Source organism: Poromitra crassiceps (genome assembly GCF_964638095.1).
Source record: "Poromitra crassiceps genome assembly, chromosome: 22".
NCBI lineage: Eukaryota > Metazoa > Chordata > Actinopteri > Beryciformes > Melamphaidae > Poromitra > Poromitra crassiceps.
The window spans coordinates 9,339,217-9,363,082 of record NC_139647.1 but is presented as its reverse complement, the minus strand read 5'-3'; the positions used below and the strand labels follow the sequence as shown (position 1 = coordinate 9,363,082).

The 23,866-nt window shown below is 45.5% G+C and overlaps 1 protein-coding gene across 2 annotated transcripts in view; it reads right to left on the bottom strand.

The window, feature by feature from the left end:
- The window catches only part of sptlc3 (serine palmitoyltransferase, long chain base subunit 3), a 32,678-nt gene extending 9,772 nt beyond the window's left edge, over positions 1-22,906 (bottom strand). Inside the window, exons 1-9 of one of the 2 annotated variants that reach the window (XM_083658053.1) lie at positions 22,804-22,906; positions 22,412-22,660; positions 20,684-20,875; positions 18,879-19,033; positions 16,982-17,130; positions 10,363-10,487; positions 8,059-8,152; positions 4,824-4,929; positions 2,981-3,200 (exon numbers count right to left, since the gene is read on the bottom strand). In XM_083658053.1, the coding sequence (XP_083514179.1) occupies positions 2,981-3,200; positions 4,824-4,929; positions 8,059-8,152; positions 10,363-10,487; positions 16,982-17,130; positions 18,879-19,033; positions 20,684-20,875; positions 22,412-22,516 (1,146 nt within the window). In that variant the 5' untranslated portion in view covers positions 22,517-22,660; positions 22,804-22,906. Of the gene's footprint in view, positions 1-2,980; positions 3,201-4,823; positions 4,930-8,058; positions 8,153-10,362; positions 10,488-16,981; positions 17,131-18,878; positions 19,034-20,683; positions 20,876-22,411 lie in introns of both variants that reach the window. The other variant, XM_083658052.1, reaches the window with a different exon arrangement.
- Between the last annotated feature and the right edge of the window lie 960 nt (positions 22,907-23,866).

Here is a 23,866-nt window from a genome sequence, read left to right as displayed (position 1 = left end):
ACCTTCTTATTATGGCAGAGCCAACATAAGGAGGCATGGGGGGGGACGGGGCAGGAAGGGTCCCCTCGCTGGGGAGACCTAATTCGAACAACATGGCCGCTTCCTCCGTTGCGTTCTAATCAAGTGCCACGGAGCCGGTGCGGTTATGTACTAAAGTGTACTTTTAATGGAGTCAAGAGGAATTAGAAAGGGCCCGAGACACAGCCTGGGGAACATTTGTCGGACACGTGGGAGATGGGGTGTGACGGAGTTAGAATGGATGCTAGAGCCGGCATACATACATCCATCCAAGACAGGCCTAGCATGAAACGCCATTTTCTAACATTTTTGAAAGGTTTCTTTCAGCCTGCTTTGCTGCCAAATGGGTACATGTTGCCACATGGGACAATGAGTGCCAGAAAGTCTAAACAATCACAGGGAACGTATTAAGTCGGCTTCAGTTTATTCTATTTTCCATGACTGATATAACTTGCCATAGACCACTGGAATTGTGTTGATGTGATTAATCTCAGCCACCTGGTACTGTATGCAGAGTAAAACAAACAAACTAAAAAAAAAAAAACGCAAATATGTTTTGACCCAGGTCTGAACCACCAGGGTGATTCATTTTCTAGAGTGCAGCCACCAGGCCAGACTGGAGAAACCACAGTATTGTTAAGCTCAGTCTGTCACAGGTGTGTTGTTGGGGAATCGGTGATACGGAGAGAAAAGATAACAGCGATGATGGATGGTGGCATTCAAAACAGTTGGTAGTAAGTGTTAAAGCAACACACGCTGTAAAGAAGATGGGTTGTCGCGTCACCTGTGTATACACAGTATTTTATTTACTTCACGTCAGCTCAGGCTAATGCTTGAAACCAGGGCTGTAGTACTAAAAAAAATATAAGATAATAAGAAGAAATGGTGCGTAGACTACAAATGTCTGCGGCAGCTCTCTCTCACGGCTTCAGTCGAGACTAGACGCAGTATATGAGACGAGAACAACTGAAACCGAATCACATCCCTATAAATATCTACCGTAAATTCCGGACTATAAGACGCACCGGTCTATAAGCCGCACCTTCAAAGGTGACTATTTTTTTCTTCTATAAGCCGCACCGGTCTATAAGCCGCGGGTGTTTTGATGTTTAATTACCATATGTAAGGCTTCGTGCACAGAGGGGATTGTCGGAAAGAGATGGCTGTTTGGGGAAGCTCCCATTTATTAACATTTCAACAAAACAAAAGTCAGGTCACTAATCCCCAGACAAAATCACACATTGTGGTATTTTTTGTTTTTTTTACAGTGCACACAGTGTCCGCGGTGTGGTGAAAAGAGGGCAAGAGAGGAAATTAAAACAGAAGTGGATTTATAGTTAGAAAGAGTGCTAAAGATAGTCCGGTCTGGTTATGACGAGTCTCGCTGGGTACAGTACGCCAAAGCGATATCCATTGACTCGATGATGCTGTTGTATGTTGCGCGTTTCTGTTGCACCAACGCGGAGAGGTCCTGCCGGACGAAAAAGCGCGTACCCTCCCAGGTGAGGGGCTTCTTCCCCGCAGCCTGGAGGATGAGTTGACGGTCGGGCCAGCGGAGTAGGCAGATGAAGATGGCCCTCGGTGGCAGGCCGGGGTCTGGACGTGGCCGAGGCGCCCGGTGTGCCCTGTCCACCTCTGGTGGTTTCTCGCCTTCCTTCAGGTCCAGGATGTAACACAGGATTTTGCCACGAAAGCGTCCATGTCACCAATCTCAGCTCCTCTTTTACATTGATCAGGCGAATGTTATTTCTTTTACTCCTGCTGATTAAGTCATCAACCTGCGTGTGCAGGGTTTCGATTTTGCATTTTATCCATTTTCGGACTCACTGTGTTGTTTTTGTCCTCCAGTGCGCGGATGCGCTTTTCCGCATTATAAACTCTGTTCACGGTTGCCTTAGTTTCTTTAGTGAGTGAGTGGATGGACTTCTGCACGTTTTCAAACTTGTTTTCAAGCTGCTCAAAACCTCTGAGCGATGTCGGACTTAATCGATAGTGTTTCACGGAGTAAAAGTTTAGCCCAAGCGTGTATCTCCAGCCTCCAGCAGGTGAGTCATTTCCTCATTCATGGCGTGATTGCTTCGTCTTTTTTTTTCTGCTTACCTGTGTTGTGTTATGTTATGTTATGTTATGTTGTTAAAAGAGGGCAAGAGAGGAAATTAAAACAGAAGTGGATTTATAGTTAGAAAGAGTGCTAAAAAAGAGAGATTTTTTTTTTTTTTTGGAAAAAATCCATAGATAAGACGCACCGTTATATAAGCCGCAGGGGGCAAAAAAGGCCAAAAAACGGGAAAAAAGCCGCGGCTTATAGTCCGGAATTTACGGTAATTTGATCATCATCATCTTCATCATCGCCTCTAACCGAGATGAACCATGTTCTCCAGGTCGGGTACCCATACAAGATGTCAGATATATTGAGGGGAGAGATCAAGGCACCCTTTTGAAAATAGCCGTGCCAGTTTTCCCCTCGTCAAAATGTATCCTGATTTTGGAGTGTTATTTACCCCCCCTTCCCGACAAGCTAGTTAGCATGACCTGGTTGCCTTAGGTCTTCCGTTTTCATATGATGCCAGTAGCTTCACTCTAGCTTTAAAAATGAGCCCACTAAGGCCGATGATTAAAGCTGATCATCATAAAAAGGTGAGCAGAAGCTTGTGTTTTATTTAAAAAGCGAGGTAAACAAGCATTTCCATGCGTTTAGCCCCACTAATAGCCCTGCTTGAAACAACATTTAGTGGATCTTAGGAATGAGCTTTGCATCATCTCAGAAGCACTAAATACTGAACACACAAACGCGAAATCTTTTTGTCAAGTTAAGTCGATCTAATTTGCCAAAAAAGATGGCGTCGTCTTTTGATGTGTGCAGAAAAATTCATATCCCTTCTGAAAATGTGTTATTGATCACAACAACTGTAAACACAATGAAATTGGCCTGAAACTGAAATGGAAAAAGAGCAATAGGAACCTTGCTCCCCGCGATGTAGCCTCCGGCCGCCCCGAAGCTCTTGGTGAAGGTGCCCATCATCACGTCCACATCGGCTGGGTTCAGATCAAACAGCTCGGTCACGCCCCTGCCCGTGGGTCCCACCGCTCCGATGCTGTGCGCCTCGTCCAGGTACAGGTAGGCCTTATACTTCTTCTTCAGGGCCACGATTTCAGGCAGACGCACCACGGAGCCCTCCATGCTGACGAGGAGAGAGGATCACGCACAGTTACAATAGGTAGTAGGCTACACGGGACACACACACACACACACACACACACACACACACACATATAAAGATGTTTATTTGTAGATCGGATTTTAGTCTCTTTTTATTTATTTTTATTTTCCAAAGAAAATCTAGATTGAATCGAAAGAGACTTGACCCCCCAACCCCTGTCTGCACTTTATACACTGCAGACCGTTTGTAGGTACGTGCATTTTGCACGCTCCAATCTCCCAAGAATCTTTCTGCAGCGCGCTGTGTCATTCTACTCCCACCTCAGCAGCAGTCTGTTGTTCCTCCCCCTCGCAGGCCAACCTTTTAAGGCTACGAGTTGGACAGAATGAGTGTATGGCTGCTGGGGAGTGGAGCTATCCCAGACCTGCTTTTTCCTCTGCTATGGCTGAGATCCTCTCTAGTCCAAACGACAGAGGACAGTTTCACCGGGACTTATGTTGGACATCAAAGGCGATGGCAGGATCAAGCTAAAGCATGCTCCAGTCTTTATCCAAGCCGTTTGATGTTCCTGGGGAGGCGAGAGACGGAGAATTACTTCTGTCAAGGCTGCAAAACAACAGAGCCCCTTTTTCTCTCATGTCTGAGATACTGTCTCTGATTAATCCAGTCTGATGCTGTGCAATTAACTTGTCATTCAGATTAACGGGACTGTGGCAGAACTCATCGTGACACTAGAGGCCACTCCACGGTCATATTCAACATCCATTTGATAAGAGGCCTGTCACAAAACGACAAACTTCCAGGTAGTGCAGTGGTAGATTCCCTGCCTAAACAACACGAGGGTCGCAGGTTCGAGCCCCCCCCACGTGTTATCTCCAGCTTGGTCGGGCGTCCGTACAGTCACAATTGGCCACATCTGTGGGTGGGAAGCCGGTTTAAAGGGTATGAGTCCTGGTCATTGCCACCAGCGCCTCTCCTCTGGTTGGTCGGGGACGCCTGTTCAAGGGTGGGGGACTGGGGGGGATAGCGTGATCCTTCTGAAGTTCTGCCGGGGAAACTCCTCGCTGTCAGGTGAAAAGAACTGGCAACTGCACATGTATCGGAGGAAGCAACGGTGGTGATGAACAGTTGGGACTGGAGGTGTAGCCAAGCCAATCTGCCCGGCTCCATTTGGCTTTGATTTGCAGCTAATGAGCAGATGGAGCGGGGTCACTGAGGCTCTGGATTGCTCACTGCCGGCCCGGCGTGACACACTATACCTTTCTCCCTTCTCCAGTAATCACAGGACCCAACCATACATACACACATATGCGCGCACAGACACACACACACACACGGCACGCACACACACAACTATTCAAGGCTATAGAGGGAAGCAATTGAAATAGAGAGCATTACAGGGGCCGCTAGACACACAGGCAGAGAGAGCTCTCAGGTTACAAATGAAGATTTCTACCTGAGTGGAGCTTGACTCTGGCTGGGCTAAACTCCGCTAAAGAGCTGGCACTTACACAGATTGATAAAACAGATCAAGTGGCCAGAGTTATGCGCTTGTGTGTGTATACAGACGTGTGTGTGTGTGTGTGCGTGCGCGTGCGTGCGTGTGTGCGTGCCACTGTGTGTGTAGTGTGATTACTTGCTGACCTATAGATGCCTTCCACCAGGATGAGGATCTTCCTCCATGGCCTGTGGGTTCGAGGCTGCCCCGAGCAAACCGACTCTCGTAGCATCTTCTCTAGACTGTGCATATCTGAGACACACACACACACGCGCGCGCGCGCGCACACACACACACACACACACACACACACACACACACACAAAGAGCAGGAGGGTGAGCAGTTGAATTCAATAAATCAGAATGTGTATATTATTGTGAGGGGAAAAAGCAAAGCACTGAGCACACATCAGCGCACTGTAACTCAATTCATATTTCAATAATAGTATAAAAGCATACCAAACTTAGGTATATAAAATTGTACTATTATGTTTAACACACACACACACACACACACACACACACACACACACACACACACACGTGTGTACAGTATAGCAGTGCACAAATCACAGCATGGCAAGCCTGCACAGCACAGCACAGCACAGCAGCAGAGAGCACACACACTCAGCCCCAGTAGGCAGGCAGAGAGTAATCATTCCCACAGGGCAGGGCAGTTCACAGAGTACACAAGGCACTGCTTTATCTGCCAGGAACACCTTCCACAAACTACAAACAGGAAATACCTCCGCAGCATGAGGCTATAAGCAACACCTGCACAGTCTGAATCGCGTAGGATTACCCACCGAGCTAAATATGGGTTTGGCCAAAGGTCTCTCCAGTGGGGCATGGCATGGCTGCCTGCCTCAAACCACACAAGCCCAACAATACTAGAATTCACCATTGAAATGGTGCTTTCAGCAAAAGTAACTCCCCCGGTGGCATTTACAGTTGGATCATTCCCAACAGGTACGGATGACATTACAGTATTATTCATTATACTTCTCAGCAAGTGTGCAAAGCGAACCAGCAGATGGCAGTGTTGAATAGCCGTAGCTCTAATGAAGAGGCATTGACAGAATCATTGACAATATCGAGTGCAATGAAAACCGTTTCCAGCTGAGGCACCGAGTGAACCTGACAAAGAATTCAACCATAGTTAATAGGGCTGTCATAGATGATTGATTTCCCTGTCTCACCACCACCGAAACATCTTAAAGCAGTTCTTAGAAACTCAATAGTGCAGAGCGTATCTAATGATAAGATCGACTTTAACCAATCTCAATGTTGAGGGAAAACCGAGACACGAAATGAAATGGTTTGTTCTGCATGTGGGAATGGGGAACTATTATTTCACAGTTAGCCACTGATTTAAGCCAAGACCTGACATGAGATATGATCAGGAACATGATAATCTGTGCTTGTACTGTACAAGACACACGTGCGTATGGTTTCAGATATCCATAAAGCATCGATATCTTATCTTTAAATTAACCCTCAGTGTGACCCTAGTTTAACACAGAAAAAACACTAGATAACCCTCTGCCACCGCAGGTGTTTGCACGAAAGAACAACAATGGCATTCTTCCAAAGCTATAGCTATTTGAAGTTATTTTCCCATAGAAGCCTTACATTGTTTAGAGTGACACTGGGCAAACCAGTTTAACCTACTCTCTGGTATGAAATTCCATCTCTGGCCACAGCAGAGAGAGAGCCCACTTAAAAAACGTTAAAACGCCGCAGACAAACATCGTTACAATGCTTCCCGGAGGGGTTTGGACTTAGTTTGCGCGGTATGCATTGAAAAATATCAGTGCCCAAGCGCTGTGTTTATTTAGCGTTTTTATCCATCTTTTGTTGTTGCTAAGTCGAGTGGTATAACCCTCTTAGTAAATAGAGGCCTTGTGCTAATAAAAGTGTGTATACAGACTGGAGTGCTGGAGGGAGGGAGGCTGGTAGGGAGGCTGGTAGGGAGGCTGGGAGGGAGGCTGGTAGGGAGGCTGGGAGGGAGGGAGGGAGGGGGGGAGGCTGGTAGGGAGGCTGGTAGGGAGGCTGGTAGGGAGGCTGGGAGGGAGGGAGGGAGGCTGGTAGGGAGGCTGGGAGGGAGGGAGGGAGGCTGGTAGGGAGGCTGGGAGGGAGGGAGGGAGGGGGGGAGGCTGGTAGGGAGGCTGGTAGGGAGGCTGGGAGGGAGGGAGGGAGGGAGGCTGGTAGGGAGGCTGGGAGGGAGGGAGGGAGGGGGGGAGGCTGGGAGGGAGGCTGGTAGGGAGGCTGGGAGGGAGGGAGGCTGGGAGGGAGGGAGGGGGGGTCAGTTGTCGAGTTGCCTGCAGGCTTCTTCCCTCAGACTGGTGGCCTCTGGGATCTGCTGGGACGACCCTTAACTGACTGTGCTTGTACCTGTCAGGACACATTTGCTGCCAGAGGACGGCCTCATTTGTCCTGTCTCCTCCTGAAAGATGCTACCAATGCCACCACACTGAGTCTTACATTATTCATGCTTTCCCCCCCCCCCCCGATTCTTTATGGAAATTGACAATATAAAAAGAGACATAGAACAGAGTTGAAGTAATAATCTGTGGCATTTTCATAGAAATAAACGTCGTTTTTTACAACTGTCTTTTCATGCAATTGATAGAACGCAATAGTGATTCAACCTAGTTTTATGAATGGGGCGTCTGGGTGGTGTCGAGGTAACAGTACCACCGCCGAGACCCGGGTTCAATTCCCGGCGGCGGCGGCGGCGCTTCCCGCTTGGGTCGGATGTTCCTAGAGACACGGTTGGCCGTGTCTGCGTGACGTGGGACGTGGGGAAGCACGGCGCGGTATGAGTCCTGGTCACTGCACTAGTGCCTCCTGTGGTTGGTCGGGGAGCCTGTTCGGGGGGAACTGGGGGGAATAGCGTGATCCACAGCAGGGAGAGAATTGATAAAAAAATAAAAAATAAAGTTTATGAAAGCTTTTACAGTACATTTTGCTGTTCTAAACACCCGGTGTTGGGCAGGTGTGTTGCAGGTCTCTGGTAAACAGGGAGGGAGTGATGCGTTTGATCTGTCTCCGAGCCGCAACAGTGGTATGAGCGGGAATAAACAGAAGAAGTAGCTAGTTATTCTCGAGCAGCGATAACCGTCAGGAATTCCAAATCTAAGCAAAGAGATGCCACAGAGAGCTGGCCACATGAGTGTCAAGTGATGTCTGGGAAGTGCCGTGCGCAAATACCACAGCAATGAGCCCTTGGCAGCAAAGACGTCACCAAAACAAAACAGAAAAACACAGATCCCCAAAGATGGCCGGCTTTAATAATGCTGCCGTTGTGTTGCCGCGTAGAGCGAGCGAGCGAGCACGACCGCTGAACGATGTTCAGATGAAAAGCCTTTCTGTACTTACTGTTGTGTTTGAACACCCGGATGGTCGCGCCGGACAGCCTGGCTCCCAAGACGAGAGACGTGTGATTCAGCTCATCACTCAGTATCAAGCAGCCCTAGAAACCAGCAGAGAGCAACAAGGAGGACTTCATAAAAATGTCCCTCATAAAGCTCCTAGATTTTCAGCGTGATAGCTGTAGTGTATTTTCAAAAATAAGAGGCAAACAAGACTTCAGAAAATTACCTACACAATATCATTGTTCTTCTTAGAGGATGTCCCCCCGATAGTATTCATAGTATTCCCATGATGTCACAAGCATTTTCCTACCAATATGGCACTATAATACACACAGCTCATTGGCTGTTTGTGTCACTTGATTGTAATCACCTGTTAATTGATTACAATCACCTGTTATTTTCCTACCAAGATGGCCGTGTGGTGATGTAACAGAATACTATCAATACACACAGGCTGTTTGGCAATAGTCTTTGATTGATAATAATAAGATGGTGTGAAATCGGTGTGGAGGATGTATGAGTGCATCCTCATGTGTTGGATCGACTGGGCTATAGTTAGTGAGTAAGCCAATTAAGATTCTCCCTCGGGATCGAACGAGCTAATTAGCGCTCTCTGAAATTACGGGGACATTACAACTTTGCTCAACTGTGAAAATCAAAGTGAAAGTGTGGTTTATCCTGTGACTTTGATATAAGCAAAGAAACGGCATAAAAAAACTGGTATATTTACGTTTCTAGACGACAATTGATATAGGCATGGGTGAAAATCCAAATGGAAAATAGACTGTGCTCAAACAACAGGCTGCTTGTCTGCTACGCCCCCTACAGGTACCATCCTACTATATATCCTACTATAAAGCGAGGAAAACTGTCGTTCTGTCCGTCTGCATCCATTTATCTCCACAAAGGGTCGGCCAATCGATCTGAAACTGCACAAGGGCATTAAGCATTGGCACAGGCAGGGGCTGACTAAGCACATTTTCCCATTTCCCCAAATTTAAGCAGTTTATTCGTATTTTTTGGCGAGTCTGCGCGGAGCTGTGGCGTGCACATTCCGGGAAGCCTGCACGTAGGCGCGTGCGTCCCCGGGTATGGAGTATGGACTAGTTGTTATTGTCTGTTTTCTGAAGGCTTGTCTGTTTTTAATATGCTTTAATGCAAGTTTTATGCTTTTGTCCTTTGGCCTTATATAACTTCCCCTATCCTTGATGTCACCAGTCTCATGAGGCTCACCCTCCCTGGCCAAAATACATCTCAGTCTCCTCCCTTTGCCTTGCCCCGACTCCTCCCCTAAACACAAACACCCATGCCGGGGCCCTTTGGTGTGTTATGTTGGCTGCATATAAATATAGCCCGTATATATATATATCTGTCAAGCATTTGGTGTGTTTCATGTCTGATGACCTCATAGCAACCAAAATGTATGAAAAATAAATATATATTTTTTTAATGGAGGGAGTGAGGCGCCTCTTTTTGCATGAAAATCAGAATGCAAATAAATTCAGCCAGTCTACGAAAAAGAAAATCGGTGTCATATTTGCATAGGCCTATTTAACACTGAAGCTCTAAGCGTTTGCCTGCTTTTGTTTGAATGGCTTCTTGTAGGGTGCATGTTGACACGGTCTCAGTGACAGATCTGAGTTTTGGCCTGGGGTCCAGCTGGCTCCCGGTCCCTCAGCCTACCAGCAGCTGTCACTAATGTAGCTCCGCCCGGACCAGCGCAGCCTGTCCCCCGTAGGATAGCAGTGGCCTCCGCACCACCACCAGCAGCCCCTACGGGCCCCTCCAACATGGCCCAGAGAGGCTGCTCCACCACTTGAGCTGCATAAACGACCCCATTCCCATCGCTTAAACCCCCCCGACACCCCAGGCAACCTCCCCCTCCTCCCGTCCGTCCAGTCCAATCAGGGATAGTCATGTTGTGCGTTGCCCCTGGTAACCCGCGGCTGCCTGTGTGAGCCAGGCTGGTGTGCCAACAGGCCCGGGTATGGCGAATCATATCCTCGAGTGGTGCTCTTAACAATGCCTGCCCTTCCTTGTCTGTGTGTGTGAATGTAGCTACATGTGTGCCCCAAAGCCTCCCCTCCACCTGACTACTGTAATGTTTAATTAGGATTTTAATTAACGGGGGTGGGAGGGGGGAGTGGTTAGCGGCTGAGCTTAGTTGACTGTTGTTCGTTAATTTAGGCCACATGGAAGGGAAGGACAAAAGCTAAGGCTAATTAGATTAATTGATGCTGCACTGTGAAAACGTGCACCCACCGTAGAGAAAGATTTCCTTTCGTTTGGGTGTGTTTCCATCACGTACCTTGCCAACGAGTGCTGGGATGTTCATGGAGTTGGTGGCGAAACCCATTCCAAAGGTCATCGAGGATTCGACTCCGAGGAAAGTGGCCACGCGTTGCTCCAGCTCTTCATGGATGCTCAGGTTCCCTGCCGGGTGGAATCACAAAGGGTAACTCAACCTGACAATCATCCGGCACTCTTTCAGTGGTTGGCTTATCGTGGTATTTGTTACCCAATCAGGCAGGTTCTGACAGATGCCTCCCGATAAAAGGAAGGAGACACTCGGGGCAAAAGCCTGGACTACCGGCAAGTCCTATATCACACTGCCCCTCGCTCTCTCGAGGGATTTGGAGAGATTTATAAAGATTCAAGATGTGGTAAATTTGTAATTTAGTTGAACTATCCTCGCTCATCCCAGGTAAATATCAAGGCAACGAATCCTGCAAGATCTTTAAATGGTTCTGCAGCACGATTTGGGAGCGAGGCAGTTAGTTAGAAGCCACTGTGACAGGTGCGGCCCGGAATTCATTTAGAAAAATTGATCAGATTGTAATCCGCCACCTGACATTGTGTTTCTCCGTTTTTGTGCAATAAAATGGGGATTTTCTGGGATCTCTGGGGCGCTTTCAGCGCTACCCCCCTGGTCAGGTGGTAAAAAAGAATGACTGCTATAATTGTGAGCCATAGGTAGAGAGAAAGGCAGGGAAAGGTTCATATATATCTTTTATTTCTTTCTGGCTCTGGGCAATGGCAACTTTTGAGGCAAAAGCCACTCTAAACTTATAGATGAGGTACCATACAGAGAGCTCACTAGGGACTAGTGGCGCTAGTACCAGACTCTATTAAGCACTATTACAATCTTCATTCCTATAACATCTGACATTAAGGATGACCAAATATACAAAAGCTGACATTTACACAATCATGGGGGGGAAAAAGAAGAAGAAGAAAAAGCAAAATAGCTGTTTCAGTGTAGTCTGAAGTCTGAATGTATAGGACATGGTTTGGGGCAGAAATGAGAGTGTTTTCTCTTATCCATCCATGTCTATACAGTCATTATTAGTTCACAGAAATACTACAACACATCCATATATACATTAATTCAATTAGTATCCTCAACTTGAACGGAATGGAGAGTAAGCATGGTTTTTAAGAGGATATCGTCATATCATCGGGGCGACCAACACCTGGCAACAAGCCAACATGCATTAATTCCATATCAATGGGGCTGATAATTGAGGTGAAATATTAACAAAACCCAGAAAGATTATAAAGCTCCCAGAGACCGAAAGTTTCAGGCAGGGAGAGCTGGAGAATGGGTGTAGGGGGGGTGTAACAACACTGTGCGCGTTTTCTCATTGAACCGTACGGTATGAGGCTTTGCAAATCAAACAAATCTCAAAGTCTTCTACAAGGATATCATGGAAAACTAAACTTTGAAAATAATAAAATAAATAAGTAAAATAAATAAATGAAAACATTTTTAAATCAATAACATTTCACTGGCATTTCTACTTTTATGCTGCGTGGAAACCGTAACGAACCCACTGTGTGCCATATCGAACCGAACCGAACCGTGAATTTTGTGAACCGTGACACCCCTAGTGTTGAGTGGTGTGTATAAAAACATAATGCACTGAACCACTTTCCATTCGTGCTGTTTCCCATTCGGTGCTTTCCATCAGGCGGTGCGCCAAGTCCAATCAATTCATACATTTCCTCATCCACTCAAGCTCACAACCCCTGCCGGCACGTCGGGCGTTTTTTTAAATCAGACTGCACTGGCGTTTGGGTCTCTTTATAGAACATTTTTCTCAGCAGTGGCTTCACTGGCCTGCCCCCTTATTGATATGCTAACCTCATATCGGGCGCTGTGGTTCGGGATACTTTCAAGGGAAGCGAGAGTGGAGTCTTCATTAGACCTCGCTCACTCTGGTGACAGCTGGAATCAAAGGATAATGACGCCATGATCATCATCACATGCATCTGATTCAACTTGGTCAACTGCCATCTGAACACCAAGGTCGCCTTCCTGTCGACCTGATCATCAACGCTGGTTGAGAAAGCCATCTAACTGTTGCAAAGGTTGCTCTTCCTGCTGTGGCAGACAGTCAACGCTGCATTTGCAAACATCAAAGCTAAATGTTTTCCTTTATTGTGACCCCATGACTTATGCTTTACCTCAAAGCTTTTACAAGCAGAGAGCTCAGCGCAGCAGCATAGTTAATCATTTGTATTCCTGACCTCGGCTGAGTGCCTTAGTTGTTGTCTCAACTGACAATTATGTTGATGCCTTGTTTTGTTTGACATATAAAGATGCATTAAAGCCCTACAATTGTCATTGAGTCTTCATTGCAATCTGACTAGTATAATTGGAGAGCTGTCTGTTTGTCCCATTGCTGCACCGTTGCTCCAAAATTTGTCAAAACACCTTCCAGGGGTCTGGAAAGAATCTAGTGCAAAAAAAGACAAATACAGCGATATTTTACATTTTTAGGGCTTTCACACTCACAGAGCCATTTGTGACATCATCAGGATCCATTCCCTGCTTCACACTGTGATGATGTCACCGATGATACACTCGAGTGACATCACTGATGACATCACAATGGCTTGAGTGATGTCACTGATAACATAATCACTCACTGATGACATCACAATTGCTCAAGTGACATACATCACCCTATCAGCCTATTCTTATCTTTCTTACTCTTGCATTGGTCGGCAGGCCAGGAGCAGTGAGCAGCTTTCTTGTCTACAGCGCCCGGGGACCATCTTCAAAACCTTGTCGTCACTGGTCAGATGGTGAACTTATGCATGTTTTTAGTGCGGGTCCATATACCGATGCATGGAGGAACCCCAGGGGAAGGCCAGCCAGCAGCATGAAAGTACTTATTGAAGGTGATGAGGAGGGAATAACAGACAACATTGTCTATAAGGAGCTGCTGTAATCCTGTACTCATACAAACATTTCCATAACTGCGCCCATGGTGCATCATCTCCAGAGTCTCCACCCAAGTAACAATAAACGGAAATACCCACGACTAGTATGCACTACTACACATAGCACCTGCAGGCAGCTCAGGAGGATGAGCGGGTCGTCGTCCCATAATCGCTTTGGATAAAAGAGGTCGGTGGTTCGATCGCCTCCTCCGGCCTCCGTGTCTTTGGTCAAGATACTGAACTCCAAATTGCTCCCGATGGCTGTGCCAGCACCCTGCGTGTTAGCTGGCCACCATCGGTGTGTGAACCTCTGTCTGAATGAGTGAATGTACCTACTCATTGTAAAGTGCTTTGGATTAAAAGCGCTATATAAATGCAGGCTATATTACATAGCTGCACTTGGAAGCTGCAGTAGATAACTTGTCCCACCTTTAAGAGCAAGGTACTATCATCTAATTTCTGTTAATGATTGGAGGAAACGGTAGGCTATCCATTAATATAACTCCATAAATGTTTGACATGCCCGTCTTTTCATGCAGCCGAGCTCCACATACTGTACTGTAACTTCCCCAAATTCAAGGCTGTTAAACCATCCAACCTCAGTCAGAACACAGAATGGGGAAGCACACTTTAGTTTCACTATTTCACCATCTTGAAATAGAATAAAGAGTCAAAAGTAGTTACTGTATTCCCTTCAGTACCTTGGGCTAAATCATCTTTCCATCACAATACAGTATGTGAAAACACAAGCTACTTCCAGTGCACTTTCTCTCTGTCATTTCACTATGGTATTGAAGAAATTGGAAAAAAAACGCACAGCAAATTGCAGTCTCTGTACAGTCATATATAGTTATATGAGATTTATATGAGATCCTTTTTTTCTGTAACCGTCCGATGAACTCAACTTGAAAACTGTTGGGAGTTGACCTTACATCCCCAAATCAAGTGCAATGTATTAAACGTACCGAATATCAGATAATGGAGCAAGGAATATTGACTACAGTACAAACTATACTTCAAGGTACTTTGAGATCCCCCAAAAATTAACTAAACTGTTAAGAGGAAGTTGTAGGCATAGGCCTGAGGCGGGTGAGCACAAACTATTCTTGTTTCAATACTTACTTCTTTAAATCTTTAAAGATTTTCTTTTAATTTGGAATCAGCGGAGAGATTTTTTTTATGATTAAAATAAGGGGAGCACAAAAAGGGAGGTACACTTGACCTTCTACAAACCAATGGAAATCACTGCATGTGAACTTGCATCACTGTTCGTACAGAGACAGTGGGGTACTACTTAATAATTGATGCTTAATAAGGTCTCGTGGGAGAGGCGCTCGTTATTCCTTAACCAACTGAAACACATTACAAACCCACTGAAAAACAGTCTCATTTTGAAAGAAGAATAAACATATCAATAAATCATATCAATGAATAATAGATGGTGTGGAGGGTGGGGCTGGACTTGAACTCTGACAAACATACATGTGACTAATGACCACACGGTCTTGCACTCCTCTGCTTTCCTCTTGTTCTGAGTCAGAGACCTCTGATATCGTGCAGCAGTGCACCACGCGGCCGCCGCGGCGCAGCCCACTCCGCGGTGCGAGTGCTGCTGGCGCCTATATGTCACCTCGACCCTCCGCCCTCGCCTTCTCTCAGCAGATATACAACGTCGCAGCCGGCGTCAGAGGTGCCATAAAACCACGCGTCACCGACAGCGAGGAAAGGAAACGTTCTTTCCTCAACGAGACTTTACTAAACATTGGCGAGTCTCATCCTATAGACACCGGTTTATTTACCCATAGGCAGCTGCTGCTGGCCTATAAACACACACAGCCCAGGGCCATGCCTTAACACACTACTGCAACAGTGGAATGCTGGAACCTGACTGACGAGGTTCAGATCCTGCCACACACACACACACACACACACACACACACACACACACACACAGGCATTTTTAGACGGCGTCACAAGCCGGCTTGACGTCTCAGCGGAGAGAAAACACCATTCAAGAGAGAGTGCCAAAGTCACGCCCTCTTCTGGGTTCAGCTAAGGGGCCTAAGGGATTTCATTCCACATTGCTTTTCCAGAGACGTTTCGTAAAATCCGAAGAAGAAGAAGAAGAAGAAGAAGAAGAAGAAGAAGAAGAAGAAGAAGAATCACCCAAACACATGCATGCATAGAGAGAGGCAAAGTGGAACGTCACTTCCTGCTTCAGCACTGTACCAGAGATTTTCATCCGCCTTTTATTTTCCCATAGACATTTCGTAAAATGCTTATAAAATAGTTTTACTTCGTCGAACCAAACGGTTCAGATAAAGCTATAGTCGGGAGAGACCATAGAACATTTCGGACCAAAACTAAAAAAAACATAGAAAAAATATTTTCTTTAAACCCGTTTTTACGTTTTGGTCCCAGTGAAATGTTATGCGATCTCTCCTGTTTCTAAATAGATCTGTAGCGTTTGGTTTGAACCAGTAAAACTATTTTTACAAGCATTTTACAAAATGTCTGTGGGAAAATAAATGGCGGATGAAAATCTCTGGTACAGTGCTGAAGCAGGAAGTAGGCGGTCACTTTGCCTCTCTATTGCAGCCACACACACACACACACACCGATGCTGACGATGGCTGGTGAAATCTACTCTCTGCTCGTTTAAACCAGACAAGGCATGCCCTTCTCCGAGGGGCATCCAGGAGCAGTGGGCAGCTTCAGCTGTAATTACAGCTCCCGGCCCCCGGGGGACCATCTTTGTCATCGCTGATCAGGTCAGATGGTGATCCTCTTGCATATATATGGAGGAAACCCCAGGGGAGCACGGGGGAGAACATGCAAACTATTTTCACGAGATAGCCCACCTGGGCACCAGCCGGCACTGAAGACATGGGGTGGGGGACAGGCCCCCAGCGCCAGTGTCCCAGGCGGGAATCGAACCCAGGGCCTTCTCGCTGTGAGGCGCCACCGTGCCAAATGGTCTATGGTCTCTGGTGATTCTGAATATAGCTCAATCGCCTGCTTTGTCCAAGTAAAACACTTTCCATAAGGATTTTACAAAACATCTATGGAAAAATAAATTCACTTCCTTTTAGCCCCATGGGAAACCGTTGCCTTTGCTTATACTCTACTCTGCTGCTGCGGCCTATTTTATGTCGGCGGTGTTTCATAACGTTACACTACGATACCATCTCCCCCACTGCTCAGTGTGGACCAGGATGTAATGATGTCAGCTTATGCCCAAACGGCACATAATTTAACAAAGGTTGAATAATTCATAGAACGTTGCAGCCACTGGAAGATAATTAAAGATTCAGGCATTATAATTCATGAGAAAGATAATAAAGGATGGGCGCACGTGATAAGAAGAGAGATGGAATTTCATTTCCAGTTTGTGTTGCGCAACCCTCCCAGTGTCATCAGGGTCTCTGTACAGAGTGTTCTATAAACGATACTCAGGGAGGAAGTTTGAAGCACTGTAAAGCAAGAGCATCCGTCTTTCAGCGGTTTTGACTTGAATTCTGGATTTGTAGTCGGTAGTTTTTGCTCTAAACCTCAGATAAAACACCCTTGTTCAAAGTATCTCAAAAGGCCGAGCGAATCACAGAACACAGCGGGTGAGTAAGAACACATAACCTATTTAAGATTGAGGGAAACACTTTCGCATCTCTAAAGAGTTGAAAATTGACCACAAAACTCACCCATTTCCTGTCTTGTGCTGCAGACCCCGATCCCGTACTGGCGCGTTTTGTCCGCCACAGTCTTCAGGAAGTCGGCGTTGTTCTCGGCAAACCCGAGGTAGTTGTAAGAGCCCATGTTGATCACATTGTGTATTGTCTTCCCAGTTAACCTGCCAGTGTGCAAACAGTAGTGATGATTACTTATTTTATATAATATAATATAATTATATTATATATTATTTATATAATATTCTCTTGATATCAGCTTTTTCTACACAGCCTCACTCCCAGAGCCTCAATTAATGCCCTGGTATTAAAAAGGAATCAACATTCAAATACAATTATGCACTTGCCACTTCATCAGTAGACTTATACTGTATATAAATATACTGTATGTATGAGGTGTTTGGAAGCTTAAACTTATTTTTCTTGGAGGGTTTGGAGCAGGTAATCATAATCACCCACTCCTTTCCAGACAGAAATAAGAGAATGTCACACCAATGTACAGGTCCTTAGACTACTACACTGTAAAAAGATTATCTGAAAATAAAAGATGGAAGGACTGATAGCCTCCCACATCATTTTCTTGAGATCAGGGGTAGTTTTCCAGTCTGGAACTCAAAACTCAAAAGAGTTGACATTGGTCAGTCGTTCTTCCATACTGTACATCGGTACGTTTTTGTAAAGTAGTTTCAGGAGGACTGTTTCATTTGATCAACTGACCTACTTATCACTGCTCATGCAAACCTGCACGTGTCCACATGCACCCGACTGCCCCGTTTCTATTCGTCCAATCACATGACCCCCCTTTAACATGGAAGCTATGCTTGCACTCTTCACTGATTTATAATATAATATGCCCACCTCAAGCTCCTCCCATAGCTCTGTCTATATTCCTCATCATCACATTCTATTCCCATGGCTCTGCTGTGCAGGAGGCGGGCCGCTCAATCTTGGTCCACCAACGGAAGGCGGACACCAAACATCTATCTATCTTATAGAAATTTGGCAATGTGGGCTCTCTGTTTCAATTTGTGTCCCACTGATGATGTCATAGTGACATCACCGATGATGTCATCAGTGATGGCGTTGGCATTGTGACATCATCGTCTTTGAGCATTAGGAAAAGCGCTATAGACCTTATTCGATTGACGTCACTCATGTACTGGCACGTCCACCGTCGCCATATTGTCGACATAGCGCTGTAGCTCTCAAGTGACAGCCTATGTTGAGCAGCGTTTATAGGAAGCTAGCCACTGTAAGCGTTACCTGTATCGTTCCAATTGTGTTCGGATGGTGACCTGCGTTAGGCATGGCTGTAGTAATGACAGCAATAAAGTCTGGGGATACGTCAGCAGCACAGGGGAGGTGTGTGCATCGTTAGGAGAGACAGGTGAAACTTTCTGACAGCTCCTCACAGCAAAGTTTGTTCACCTCGTTCTTTTGTTTATTTATTACAGGCATTAACGGCAGCATACAAACAACAACTGTGTTTTTTTTTATTGCTGTCATTACCATCGCTATTTTGTAATGGAACAGAAACGACAATAAGGCTGTTACTAGTTGTCAGCTGCAGCGCTGTGTGCGTGCAGGATGGTATGTCAACGGGAGAGCCTAGGAATCGAGCGTGTGTAGCGCGCGAGATGCCTATATAAAAGGGACAATGTGGGCAATGTTTGTTCTCTGTTCTCGGTTTCAATTTTTGTCCCACTGATGAGGTCATAGTGAAATCACTGATGATTTCACTATGACTATGCAGGGATTTGCATTGGTCACATTCTTTCCCACTTAGTTGATGTATTAGGAGCTGATGTATTGTTGTAATCATCAGTACCTGAATGTCCAGTTGTAATCATCAGTACCTGAATGTCCAGTTGTAATCATCAGTACCTGAATGTCCAGTTGTAATCATCAGTACCTGAATGTCCAGTTGTAATCATCGGACACCCTCTCCATCAAGTCAAACACAGGTCCTGGCAGGCTGCACACAGGACGGTTCCAGTTGTCTCGTACTCTCATGTAGAGGTTGCGAGTGTAAAAGTTCTCAAAATCTTGATAAAGTGGTACAAAATCCTGAGGGCAGAGAGAGCCATAATTCAACAACAGCACCGCAACAAGCCAGTTTACACAAGACAAGTGTGTCAGAGTGATTATGAGTGATGTCAGACGTGTTTATGTTTACCGAAGTGGATTGCTCTTCAATATTTCATTTTCATTTTTTTTAATAGAACAGCACACAAACAAGAGAGAACAAACAGGCTCAGGAAAGCAAAAGAAAGAAAACGCATACAAACATCATCAATATTCAATATTACAACGTGGTGCTACCAGCCACATAAGGCGCTTATGTGCTTAAAAGAAATATACATGGGATTCCACGCGAGGGGTCCATGACAAACCAGACAGGCGAGTCACCCGTCGCCCCTGGCCTCATCGAGGTAGGCTAGAAACAGGTCCCAGATAGTTAGAATTGTTTTAAGTGAGTTGGTTCTCAGGAACCTGAGGCTCTCCATCCGTATAACAGAGAGATTGTTGCACAGCTGTGGGGAAGTTCAGAGAGGACTCCGGGTTCTGCCTCCGGCTGAGTGGTGATTTTCTAGGCCTTAGAGTACCACCAGCCAAATATTTTGGCCCAGAATTCTGTCAGTGAAGGGCAGAACCAGAAGGCATGAGACAGAGTGCCCTTTGACACCTGTCACACACAGTGGTGTGAGACAGAAGGGCAGATCCTGTGCAACTTATGCTTAGAATAGTGCAGACGGTGAGCGACTTTAAACTGGATCAGCCGGTGTCTGCTTGCTATTAACTGAACAACCAGAGTTGTGCTGAGGTGGATTGCCGATTACGCTTCTGGGAGAATGAAAAGTGATAAGTGACTTGAGGGAAACTGATCATCACTAGTCTCGTAATAAAGCTGTTCTCGAAGCACTGTCTGCAACCGCAGCAACGCAACCTTGCCGCGTTACAGGTCAATGTCATTTGCGATGTCTATTTGTGTCTTTGCCTCCATTAACTGCATTGCATCTGATCCAACGACGCCGGCATAATCAGGGCAGAGCCCCACATAAAGCTCTTTCTCTCCCCTGGAGCTCAACTCATAAAGTGACCCTTGTCAAACACACAGAGCAGATTGCTGCTGAATCCCGCCTGGACGATGCTTTACTATCTCAATGTGCTATCGACTCTCTGTGGCTTACCGACATGGCAACAAAGACACATGGGGACATGAGAAATATCTTTTCTCATGGTTGGAGCTTTTTCATATGGGCCTAAGCACATCACAAGAAAAAGAAAAACACATCAAATGCTATATGAACTTCAATCTGCCATTTCTGGATTCAAGAAGTGAAATCTATAGTTGCATAATGCCTCCTATTTGCTAATGCGGAGGAGGCCTTATCGAGAATCGAAGAGCCCAGTAACACAGAAGGAACGTGAATCCACTGAGGATTAATTAGGTCTTCTACAGATAGTCTCTGTGGGACGCTGTCTCAGTGTCCCACCCATGGCAACATAAAAGCACAAAGAAACATGAAGGAAGAAGGCAGAGTCAGGGGACAGCTCAGAGCAAAAATCTAAATGACTGGGGGGGGGGGGGGGGGGGGATGTGTTGACACCCTAGGTGTGCACGCACGCTTATGCCATGTGTGTTTGTGTGTTTACGCGTGCATGTGTTCAGTGTGTGTCGTCCGTTGTGTGCATGGGTGTTGTTGTTGTGTGCACCTTCTGTTCCTGTCTCTCCTGGGCGAGGTGGCACTTCTCGAGGCCGACGGCTCGGAGGAAATCTCTGAAGTAGCCAAACAGGGTGACGATGCCAAAGCCCAGGTACGTCATGACGGCCACATACATGGGCGCCTGTTCAAAGATCTCCTGTCTATACCGCCTGGAGGCACTTCCATTCACCGTGCCATTTTTCTATACAGCAAGAGGCCCACATTGTAGACAAGACAAAGAGAAAACAATACGTTTTGAATAAAGGATGCCAGGTTTCTAACAAAGCACTGAAATGTGATTAGTGAACACATCAATTAGCTTGAATTCAGACTCAGAGGACAGTAGCCTCGATGCAGCACAAGTTACACAAACACTGTTTTGTAAACCAGTGGAGCATACAATATTGGTGAGACAACTGAAAATGCATTGTACAAGATGTCCTGTTATAATAACGGTAAAACAAATAAAATTGTGGAACGCCCCCCCATTGACTGTCGATGGAAATGTTAATATTTGATCGTGGGAATGGATTTTATAACCAAGAGTCAGTTAATAATAGAAAGAAGTTACAATGTTTTTTGTTTTAACATGTAATATAGCCTACTACTGTGTATGAAAATGCATACTGCTTATTATGAAGGAGTTTAAATCTACAGTATATGGTTTAAATGGAGCACTTAAAAGATGTGTTATTAGAGCCTCCAACACAAGCTGTCATCGTGACAGTGCCTTGGGAGGGATTGCACAACAAGCTGTGTTGGAAGGATGCGACAGCACTGACTCTTCCACAGGAAATTACAGAAATGTCACGTAACTGTTCAACACAGCTGACCTGTAGTGAGTGAGGCAGCCATGGCCTGTGATTTACATCCCTTTCATGCCCATAAAATCCATTCAATAACATGTGGATTGAGGTCAGGGTGGAAAAGACCTCATCAGGGCACAAATGCACCACATCCATTCATTACCAAATAAAAGCAGTCTCCACACATTAGCTCCACACGGGCAATCGCTCTAAAATCTCTACCACTTTACACCTAAGTCTAAATGTCATATGTTTTATAGCCATTGTTAAAATATAATGCAAATAATAATTAAAAAAAAAATCATAAAAATTGTCAAGACTTGTTTTTGTCAGCCTACTTGAAGCAGCTGCAAATATTATGGTCCTTAAAATGTTATTAGGTGCTATTCTGACTCCTGTAATAAAAATGCAAATTGTATGAAACAAAATGAATGTAAACAAATAGAAAACAATTATTTGAGTGAGACATACAGTATGTGCTTTATTGGGTCATGGTGATCCCTCAGAATATTGATTGCTGATAACCCAGGAAAAATAATTATCATTCGCTAATGCTAATTAGCATATAGCCTAATTGGTGAATTAAATCAATATTAAAGTGGTATGGCATTTGATGCCACAGTGAGTGACCACTAGGGCGTTTCTCAACAGGTTAGCTTGTCTCGTGCTGTCTGGTGGGTGGTGTCCCTGAAGAAGTGGTGGGGAATTCAGGGGAAAAGTCAGGTAGGATATATCCCACTGAAAACATATCGTACACACGGTTCCACAAGTTCTCTCTCTCTCCTGGAAAGTTACTTTACAAAGTTAAAAGCGTAACAAACGCCTGACTCCGCGGCTATATGCACCGCACAAAACAATTTGATGCAACAAAGTAATTTTCCAGTAAACACCAAGCTAGCCTCTCCCAGCTGCAGTGACAGACGTAGCGTTACCTCTCTCGTCTTGTTGTGATAGCCGCTGTTCTTGACGTCTCCGGGCGTCAGACCATTCTGGTTCAAATGTGATTTTAAGTTCCCGTTAGCAGCGGTTCTTGCCATACTTTCTAGCCCAAACAACAGCGTCGACTGTCTTCCCCGCTGGTAGTGATGAAACCGGTTAGCTTGGTGGATTTACAGAGGTGACTTCCTCCTTCTTGTCATGTTGCTTCGGTGGTTCAGCCTCTCAAGTGTTTCAACCAGACACTGTCAATCAAAACAAAACAAGCTTGCTGTTATATACTGGAGTTATAGCTTTCTGTTTAGTCAACTGTCTCCCACTTCCCTATTATCCAAAAATGAAAGTGGACAACAATGTTAATATAAAGTCGCTGTTGTAGTAAGCTTACTTCCAAGCTTGCTTCCACGATCCCCGTCGATCGACTCGTCATTATCAGGTTTCGATTAAGGAGAGCGAGAGAGAGAAAATCTCAATGGGTGTGTGGATGTGCGCGTGGGATGTGCGCGTGGGATGTGCATACCTCTTATCTTGTTGTTTCCAGTGCAAATCAACTTGTTGCATCTGGTGTGATCTGCCTTGTTTTCCCTGGTTACACTTTCAGGAAGAAAGTGTGACTGCATTGCAGTTAACACATAGATAAACTATTCTTAATAGACACCACATTTCTCCATGTTTTAGCAACAATTTAAGACTGAATACGAAACTATCTGACGATAGTTTTGCACTGTGTAGATTAGAAAGTGGCTCAGGACTAGTGATTGATACAGTCGGCCTGTGTGGGAACGCCCACAAAAGGTTACTACTACGGCTGGCGCGCGAGACTAGACGGTGGGGTAAAACCCCCATATATTCTCAATGGGCTGACTCACCAAATGACGGTGCTGCGGCTCTAAACTACAGGACTGGGGATTCAAAAGCAGGTACATAGACGTCTGTTAGGATGTTACGTCCACTGCGGGGGTTGACTCCCTGATCCTGTCTGCCTGAGCTGGGCTAGCAGCTACATGCTAACTCTGCTGCATTGGAAGAACTGGAAGATTTACCCCACGCCGATCCATCGAACACGCGTCTATGACGAGACACTGACTGAATCTCGTAGAACCAATTTACTAGCTTCTGTGTGCAAGGACAGTGCTGAGGAGATGACACTATGCATGGTATCAGTGCATGGTTGAGGGGTGACTGATTACCAGCAAGGGGATCATTGAAGTAATCTGATTACAAAATAACAAGTAGTAATCCTTACAATTAGTTACTGCTAAAAGAGAGTAACCACATTACAGATCCCTTTGAAAAGTAAAGTGATTAGTTGCTAAGGGTGGTAGCAAAGCTATAGACAATTTTACATAATAAACCCATTTAGAACTTTGTCATTACATCGAAACATGATAGTGTGAGGATTCTCATAGAGAAATTGTCTTTATACTCCACAGGGTGGTCAGCGACAGAAA